The sequence below is a fragment of the Mercurialis annua genome, linkage group LG1-X, assembly GCF_937616625.2.
Source record: "Mercurialis annua linkage group LG1-X, ddMerAnnu1.2, whole genome shotgun sequence".
Classification (NCBI taxonomy): Eukaryota; Viridiplantae; Streptophyta; class Magnoliopsida; order Malpighiales; family Euphorbiaceae; genus Mercurialis; species Mercurialis annua.
In genome coordinates this window covers 62,342,964-62,353,306 of record NC_065570.1, presented here as the reverse complement: position 1 = coordinate 62,353,306, position 10,343 = coordinate 62,342,964, and the positions used below count along the sequence as shown (strand labels likewise).

Below are 10,343 nucleotides of genomic sequence, written 5' to 3'. Positions count from 1 at the left end.
ATTTTGTCATTTTTTTTATAGGCTATAAAATGCAAAAATACGAAAGATTAAAATTTTATTTGTAAAATTTTAGAACGTCGAAATTTAATATGTCTATGATATGGCTGCCACATATGCAAATAATGGCCGGAAAACGGTTTGAGCTACAAAATGCAAAAATTGGAAAGGTTAGGATTTATTTCGTAATGTTTTAGACGTTAGGCTCAAATCGCTAAAAAAGTAGAATGTTAGAATTTATTTTGCCAATATTTCTTAAAAAAAAAACCAAACTTGTATAGTTCAACATAACAGAATATTTGACAAACGAGTATTAGTATTGAGTATAACAACATTTTGGCTTACTATTATTATACACTTAACTAAAACTAGTATATGTATATTGTTAGCGACATTCAGTGGCGGATCTAATTTTTTTTTAATAAGATGGCAAAATTGTACTAAAAAATTGTTAGATTGATAAAATTGACAAAGTTTAAATCTTAAGGTGGTCAATACGGTAAATTCTAAACGAACAGATTATATTTTTTAAATTATATTTCATATTTTTTCAAAATTTCAAAATAATAAGATAGACAATTGTCCACCATAAACTCTTTCTAAATCCGCCCCTAGTGACATTAATAAGCTCTAGTTAATATTATTTGGATAGATTGATCATTTTATCCAGGCAAAATAGACTTATCTATTCATAATTTTTGTGTTTTTATAAAATATACCACGATTTTTAAACTTTGACAGTTTGATCCATCATTTTTTAAATTTTGACAAAATATACCCACGAGTCGTTTTGAACTGATGTGGTGCAATATTATTCGTCTACATGTATGCGTCATGTCAGCTCCAAATGTGTCGCGAGTATATTTGGTAAAAATTTAAAAAATGATGGATTAAAATGAAAAAAAATTAAAGATCGCGGTACATATTTAGCAAAAACTTTAAAAAAATTACGGGTAGATAAATTCATTTTAATTTTTAGCTATTATGGAAAGTTTTGGAGTTCATATCTTGACACCTCCCCCTATTAATTAAATAAAATATTCAAAAACAATATAGTTTGACGCTTAAATTAATTTGATAAGCATTCGTGTGCGAAATTATGGTAGAAATAATTAGGATTTGAACTCAAAACCTCACAACATTTATCATTTTATAGCAAGACAAAAGACTCGTATTTAACAATCATAGCAACAATAACAAGTCTTTTTAAAATTCTTCTGCTCAAACCTGCATGCAATAAATATTATATAATACACTTATATATCCCCGAATCAGCTTCTTACATTTTAGGTAAAACAAAGTTCCCATCACCTTCTTTTTGCTTTTTCAATATTTTTCTTTTAATTAAATACCCCTGCACTAAGATCCAAATCAGTACTGCTATTAATATTTTTATTTGTGGTGAACTTTTATTTCTTTCTTGCTGATGATGAAGCTTTTGAATGATGAGTTAGCGTCTTCTTGCAGCAGTTTCTCTCTGAGCATTAAAGAAAACAGCAGCAACTGGCAAACCTAATTCATTTTCTTCTGCAAATTTTCTCGAATTAAACCTATCTCTTGATGTTGGTGCCTTCACTGTCTGCCTTCTTTTTTGCTTGAACAGAAGAAACACAAACCTGTGTATTCCTATGTTTGGCCTTGCCATTTCATAGCTCACCACTTCCCTTCCTGTAATTTCAACAAAACACACTTTTTTCACTTACTACTTTCATCATATTTATAAATTATACGCGTTAAAATTTCTAGCGGTTACCAAACTATAGGCTTTTTACGTACACTTCGGCGACCATGGTTTTATTTTTTTATATTTTGACTACCCATCTTCCATTTTTTCCATTACTATAGCAATTCCGGTCAATAATTGCTTATGTACAAAAACAAAAAAGGTGGATAGCCACGTAAGTTTTTGTCGTCCACATAATAATACGTCTGAAATCACTGAATAATATTAATCTCCCGTTTTTGGAAAAATAGAAGTTGGGTTATCATATAATAATAAGTGAAAGGATCATAAGCATAACATAAAAAGCCTATAGTTCGGTAACAACGAGAGATCTTAACCCTAAATTAGTACTATTTTTACTTGTTCTATTTATGTATTCTTGATTCTTACCAAAAGTATCATCTGTTGTTCCTGGAATGTCTGTCACTATCCTGTAAGATGGTCAAATCAATGATTATATAGTTTTTGCAATAAAAATGTTAGACATTGATGTACTTTTCCAACTATTTTTGCTTCTTCGACTTTGTACTTCAGTTTTTTTGTAAAAATCTGGAAATGTCTATGTCCATTATTTTTGCCATTTTTGTATCTTTCTTTTTAAAGGATTAAAAAAAACTTATTTTCCATCTTGATCAAAAGGGTTTATTATAAAATCTAGATTATAAATACCAGTGCAAATGCTCTCTCAGATATGGATCACTAGGACCAGGTGCATCTGGGTCTGTCATCACCTGCAAATATATATATTATACATATGAAATTGTTAAATATTTGGAAAATTATCACAAACCTGAAGAAAAACATGTTAGCTTTAATGGGTTATAAATAAAAATGTATATTTAATTATTTATGCATTTAAAATAATTACCAGAGTAAAAAAGGATCTCATATCAGCTCCTTGAACCTCAACCTTAGGTTTAAAAGTAACAGCAGAAGGGAAAAGCTCATGGCCATTGAAAATCTGTTTGTTGGAGTTATAAGTAACTGTCATTTTCACAGTTGGTGTGAAATTATCAATTACATCTCCAATTACTCTTCCAACTACAAGTGGATCTGATGCCTTGGCCATGATAATTACTAATTTAGAGCTTAGATAAGAAAAATTATAATTAATACAAAACTATGAGAAGGAGAGATAGAGAAGTTATTGCTTTTGAAATGTGTTTTGAGTTTGTATGATAGTGAAGATGTAAGAGCTCTATATTTATAGTGTTTAAAGTTTAGAAGTTGAGGATTAGTGTGGGGTTACTAAAAAGTTGTATGTAGCTTAGAGGAAAGGTATATATGTGTTTGTTAAAGTCAAGAAATTATATGATTAGCTTTTTTTCTTTTGTTTTTTTTTTTATAAAATAGTTGGAAAAATTCAAAATTAAACCTGATGATCTGACATGTAAGAGACTAATACGCTAATACGCTTTATCCGATTTGCAGATCTACTTACAAAAAAAAAACTAAATTACTAACTGTTTCGTCAATTAAGTGCAATTCTCGATCAAATTTCTTCAACGTTTTCTAACTAAAACTGCAGCCAAAATCTCCGATCACCACCACCTGGGCGCCAACCCTTTATAAAAAGAGACAACAAATCTTTCATAAATAAAGAACAACAAACTTTTCACATAGAAAGGACAAAAAACAACACGGAACAACAATAGAAAAAACAAATATGGCGTATAAACAATTCCATCTTTATTGTTGAAAGGTCTTCAATCTATATTCGACTTGATTTTCGACGATCAATATTAATCCATTAAGAATAAAAATAAAAAGGAATTGGCTATTTATTAAATTCTATGGAATTAAAGAGAAATAAAAAAAGAGATGGCTACCGCCAACAGTAAAATAAAACGATTGACGGCAGCTGGAGAAGAAAAAAAATAGACTATTGACAGCTAGGGTTTTTGTAGAGAGGAAAAGTGAAAGAAAACAGAGAGAGAGGATACACTTTTTTTTTCCTTTTGTTATCATAATAATGTGATGCGAAAAATTTACTATGTGAAAAATTGGCTGTTTAGAGGGAAATCTACACTAAGTAAGTTAAGTTGAACTTTTTTGAGTTATTAAACCAACTTAAAACAATCAAGTGCATAATACATTAATTTAAATAATAAGTTGGGTTATCAAACACCCCCTAACTATTTTTTTGACCGTCTTTGAATTTTAATTTATATCATAATATCTTTTAAAATGTCATTATCTCTACGGCGTTTTTATCAATATTAATAATATGACGTTTCAATTAGAATCATATATGAACACTTAAGATTCTAACTGACGCGTCACGCCATTAAAACTGACAAAAACGACGTAGGAGTAATGACAAAAACATCCAAATTATTAAATAAAAATTTATCTAAAAATAATTGAAGTACGAACTAAAATTTAAGAATGATTTTAAAAAAACGATAATCTTGAGACCGTTTGTATAAAGCATTTATCTTTCTATAGCGCTATACCAAATTAATAATCTTTTAATAAAATTTCATATGACCTATACATGATCTATAAAAGAATATAGATCCAATCTAACTATTTTTTTTATTAATTACATATAAAATTACAATCTTTACACGTTTTTTTTATTTTAATCACGTTTTTAAAAGATGTCATATAAATTCACAATCTTTTATTTTTTTGCAAATCTATAACTGATAAAAAAATCTGGTGTCCTACTCCTTCTAAATAAATGTCTTTATTTGACTAATGCCCTAACTAAAACAAAAATTACATTTCTTTTCTTTTTTTTCTTTTCAATTCCAGTTGTAAAGTTAAAAAGGATACATCGAATTTTCACATTAGTGATAGATTTGTAAAAAAAAAATGAAAGGTGGTGAATTTATATACACTTTTTAAATGACGTGATTAAAATGAAAAAACGTATAAAGGTGTTGATTTTATATGAAATTAACCCTTTATATATATATAATTGAAGAGGGGTGAGCGTTTATTAAAATGACAATATTGGATTTACTTTTGCTACCATTGTGTATATATAGGAGAAATTTAAATAATCTAGGTGAGTAAAATTTTCTGATTTATTTATAAACTACTAATTTTTAATTAGAGGAGCATGATCCAAAATTCAAATTCCTTAAATTATGTTTAGTTTATATAAATTTTTAATTATTTCTGATTCATTGAGCTCAATGGTAAAATTCAGAATTTATGTCATAATTTTATTCACTTAGTATAAAAATGGCTAAATGAATTTATCTACTACAACTTTAATATTTTTGTGAAATATACCATGATCTTTAAAATCTTATCAGTTTGTTCCATCATCTTTTCGTTTTTTGTCAACCCATAACTCGTTTTGAGCTGATGTGGCGCAATATTATTCGTCACATATAAAATTTATCCTTCATGGCGTATACAATCTTGTGTCATCAGCTCCAAAGGAGTCATAGATATATTTGACAAAAATTTAAAAAAATGATAAATTAAACTGGTAAAATTTATAGATCACGACTATTTGATAAAAAAATGTTTAAATTATAAGTAGATAAATTCATTGTGTCTATAAAAATATAAAAATTTATATAATTCTACTAATAATGATGAGATGCAAACTTGATCTATGTAAGAATTTTTCAAGCTACCATATATGTTGATGTGGAGCGCGCGTGTGTATATATATAGAGGTGAATTGTACAGTGGTTCAGATAAGAAAATGTATATATTGAGTAAATTAAAAATAAGAGTAGAGTAAAATGGATTAACTTGGTACATGATTTGACATGCATGCTTTAGCTTTTTTCTTTTTGGTACATTTAGTGCATGGCAATTATATGTCTAAACAATTAGGCCAAAAGAAAAGCCTCTTGTACTAATCTAGACACAAATAATTTCATTTTTATTGCTCCTCATCATAAAAAATTAGTTTGACAGTGGTAAACTATAATAATTCACATTAGTTAAACTGAGAAAAGATCAGGAAATTATCATAGGATTAGAAACAAAAACAAAACTTATAGCAGTTATATACATATAATGTGATTGAAACTTTGATCGTTCGGTTTAATTCGATTTTAAACGGATGTATATTTAAGAGTCAGAATCGTGCCAAACAAAATTTTATCATGGTTTTGTTTAGAGAAAGCCAACGGTCAAATAATATTTTTCGATTCTCTGATTTATTTTTTAGCTCAAATTTAAAAAATCAGGACCGTGCACAACCCTATTTGTAATATTCATTATATTAATTAGTCTAAAGAGGAAACTTTCATATAAGCATTTCAAACCCTAGAAATTATAATATAATATTAACTTTTAGATAATAGCACACTCCTTATAGCCCCTAGCTTACAAGTGTAACTTATAATATTTTTTTTTTTATGTTTGTATACTTTAGACTTTGCAAAATTTAATTAATGTGGTGTTGTAAGCATCCACTTGAGCAATTCTCATTTTTCTCCTAAATTTTCTAACACATAATAAAGTTGCAGGCTGCTAAGATATTCTCAAGCTAAGGAACATTTTAATTATTGACCTTTGTGTTAAAGATCAAACATAAGTGATGTATTAGAAAATTCTAAAGATGTGATTTTTGTTGGAACCTTTCCTAATTTTATCTTTAACTTAGGAACTTACTAATTTTGGAAATGTTGCTTATATTATTAAAGAAATTGAAGGTATAAAGCAAACTCCACCATACAAAATAATAAGATTGCTAGTGCATTGATGTCTTTTCAATTTAAAGAGATTCATTTGGTGTCATTTCTATTCTAGATTTGGTAATGCAAATTAGTGGCTTTTTAATTTCCATTTCTTAATCAGAAACCAAGAATTCTTTTGATTACAATATTTTTTTTCTCTCAAAGGCTAAAACTTTTATTATTAATAATAAAAATTACAGATGAACGATTCATCAACGTATTGAGTGAACTATTCTAAAATAGATGAAGAGAACCGTAAAAAATTACAGATATCGACTAAAATTTTTCTAACCACCAAGCGGGTCACCCAAAAATAGTAGGCTTAATTTTATTAACATACTCGCACAACTTCTGGAACGTTCTAGAAGAGTCTAATCTTTGAACATTCCATACTAAATGATTATTGATCTTGATGGTCCTGCATCGCTTGAGCCACCGTTAAACCAACATCCACAGAAACACCTTCCTCATTAATCAACTCCAAAACTCGAACCGCCTCTGATGCATAGTTAGAAATCAGTCGTAAGATGGTGACTCTAAATGTTTTCAGAGATCCAAGTCGTTTGCACCGCAAAAAACAATTTCATCTCTCAAGATGAAAAAAACTACTCTTAATTTCGATTAGATCAGATCTAATCCCAATTAAAATATTAGGGTAGAAATTTATTTCTAAATCTAAACCAAATTGGCCAAGAAAGAAACTTTATTCAAAACTAAAGATAAAAACTATAAAAAAAACTGGAAAAACGTGAATTTTAAAAATTTAGGAGGTGATTTTTTTGCCAAAAATGGCTAAAAACCACCTCGCAAATGAAAAAGAAGAAGAGAACTTACTATAATTTGAGAGATTTTTTAAAAAAGAGAGACGGCTAGGATTAGAAAGCTATTGAAATGTGAATTTCTTAGTCTCTTGATAGTTTAGTTTTAATTTTCTCTGTTTATCTTCATATATGCAATTAATTCATTACTTCATTTGATAAAGGAGGTAGATTATTTCAATTTCAGACAACTTTTAGTATAGGTACTTGACAATATTTCATTTTTTCAATTTTTAAAATTTATGATCTAACTTTTTAAAAACATCAATTTGCCTAATTTTGATAATGTTCAATTGTAGTGAACTTTGTATATAGATATAGTTGTAAATGCGGATTTAAAATTTATGAAAAAATTGAATCCAAATATAAATAGTTGTATTTTTATAATTATGTCCAAATTTGAATTGTCCAAAGTAAGCGATTTTTGGATTTAATTTGATAGAAAATAATTGTATAAAACATTAATATTATATTTGAATTTTTGAATTCTATTAAACATTAAAATTATATTCAATTTATGGTAAATATATTAAACATTAAAATGATTTGCTTGTATATTTTGCTTATATTATTTTATATAGAGAAATTAGAAAAGTTGATAGCTCTTGTACTTTCTTTAAAAGTTATTATACAGTCGACCCTCTAATAATTAATATTCTATAAATTAATAATTGTAATAATTAATAAAAAATTAAGAGAACCAACTTCGTTCCACGTCGGATAATTAGTAATTCTATTATTTAATAATTAATAAAAATTAAAATATATTCTACATGAATATTAATTATTAGAGAGATTTTTTTAAAGAAATATATAACAATTGATGATTTATTTGAGGCAATACTAACCTTAATTCATAAAGTGGTAGTTAAAATACCATCAAATTATGACTTTTTTATTCTTTTAAGAAATTTTAAAAGAAGTTATTAGATAAAAAAATTAAAGTAAGTAAAGCATCTCTAGTATAAAAAATATTAAAAATTATTTATGAATACAACTTCTTTATAATTATTTTATAGTTTGATACCAATTGATATTTCTTAAATTGAATATAAAATTATTTTTTTTAAATTGAGTGGTTGTAAAGTGTATTTAGTTAGTTTTTTTATAATATAATATTAATATTAGGTCTATTAATGTAGATATTTTAAAATATCTTTTATAATTTTTTTATATAAATTCAATAAATTAATAATTTTAATAATTAATAAATATTTGATAATTATCAAAGGATCGACTGTATGCATAATTTACTTTTAGAAAATAAATTCATTAATTGCGTGTCACCATACTAGTGCGATAAATTGGTGGAAGCAGATTGAACGTTGCTTACCAATTTTCTTAAAAACCTAGAAAGAAGCAAGAAGTTTCTTATTCTAATTGTAAAAAGGTACAAAAAGCGATGCATGCTCTTCAAGTACAGTCAAGAGAATGATAGCTTTTCTGTTTCGTGCCCTAGTTCACCTTCGTTAAATTTCGAATTTATTCTTTAATCTTCAAAACACGAATATGATTAATTTGTATCGTTAATAATTGATTCCTGCAAAATGTGTATGCGTTAGGCGTAATTAGTAGAAAGAAGAGAAAAAGTTGAAAATTACTGTATGTTTTGCATACTAATATTCGGCCGAACCAATGAAATCCGTTGTGGTTTTTTTCTCTTTTTGAAAAAGTATGCAAATAACTATAATAAAAGTGCTCATATTAAACCATAAGTCTGAATGTGAAATTTTTTGCTTCAGGACATATTCGGTTCGAGTGGAGATTAGTTTAAATGTGAAAAGTTTAAAGGTGTCATTTTATAATTGGAATTCGTTCAGCACATCTTATAGTACAAAAAATGATAATATTATTTTGGCAAAAGATATAAAAAAACTTCCAAATTTATTCAAAAATACAAGACAACCCTTTAATTTATTTTTGGCACAAATAAACCTTTACAGTTCTGAAATCGAACAAAAAAACCCTCCGTCTATGATTTTGGCAAATGGACGTTAATCTGGTGACGTGATACTAGAAGAAAAGTTCAAAAACATACTTAATTTTTAAAATACTTACCAAATTCATATTTCAATTTTTTTTTCTTGTTCTTTCACCTTCATAAAAGGTTCAAATTAACTTAAAATACATTCAACCAAATCCTCTTCTCTACTAATTTAAAAATAAATAAAAAATAGACAGATTTTTCTGATCTTTTTTCCGGCAACCCTCCCAACTCACCACCCCCTATCCACCATCATCTTCCTCTTTGGAAGACCAGCACTAGCTGGTCTTCCATGGAGGAAGACCAGCAGCGGCTGGATTTCCTTGGAAGGCGAGTCCGAAGCGGCGGTGCCGTAAATGATTAATTTAATTTTTTGTAATTAACTATAATTAATTAGGTTTTACTAATTGAAATTTAATTAATTAAGGTTGTTATTTTTTTATAAAAAATTGAAAATAAAAAAATTGTTGATTTGGTATGCCCGTTGTCGTTTGTTCCGGTAGTGTTGGGTTACGGTGGTTTAATTTTTAATTGATGTTAATAAAAAAATTAATTATAGTTAATTAGAAATAAGAGGGTAAAATAATACAAAAAGATATATAAGTATAAATTTGGTAAGTGTTTTAAAAATTAAAGGTATTTTTAAACTTTTTATGAGGGTGAAATAATAAGGAAAAAAATTGAAATATGAATTTGGTAAGTATTTTAAAAAATAAAGGTGTTTTTGAACTTTTTTCCTAGTGCCTCGTCACCCATTTAACGTCTGTTTTGTCAAAGTCAAACTTGGAGGGGATTTTTTGTTTGATTTTAAACTGTGAGGGTTTATTTGTGCCAAAAATAAATTAAAAGGTTATTTTTGAATAAATTTAGAGGGTTTTTTTTTATACCTTTTACCTATTATTTTTCCTTTCCATAAATTGTTATGCAGCCCACAGGTTTTACTTCGAACGATTAAAACAAAGTTTGATGGCACCTCAACGATATTAATCTAAGAGTGTGTATCTTATGTATTAGTTGTGTCATGTCATATTTACAACAAGTCAATGGGGATTCGATAGGGAATTTTTTAATTAATATTTAATTTTTTTATCATTAACTTTTCCACATGGCTAACGCATCATTAGTTTGTTGCACAAATGACATAGCGAAACGGTTGCATCCAATAA

General features: G+C 27.3%; 1 protein-coding gene across 1 annotated transcript; it reads right to left on the bottom strand.

The window, feature by feature from the left end:
• Positions 1-1,115: 1,115 nt before the first annotated feature.
• On the bottom strand, positions 1,116-2,902 carry LOC126677641 (CEN-like protein 2). The gene is made up of 4 exons (XM_050372365.1): positions 2,589-2,902; positions 2,390-2,451; positions 2,111-2,151; positions 1,116-1,665 (listed from the first exon to the last, which is right to left on the bottom strand). The coding sequence occupies exons 1-4, from the start codon at positions 2,787-2,789 to the stop codon at positions 1,448-1,450; spliced, it is 522 nt and encodes a 173-aa protein (XP_050228322.1). The 5' UTR covers positions 2,790-2,902; the 3' UTR covers positions 1,116-1,447.
• Between the last annotated feature and the right edge of the window lie 7,441 nt (positions 2,903-10,343).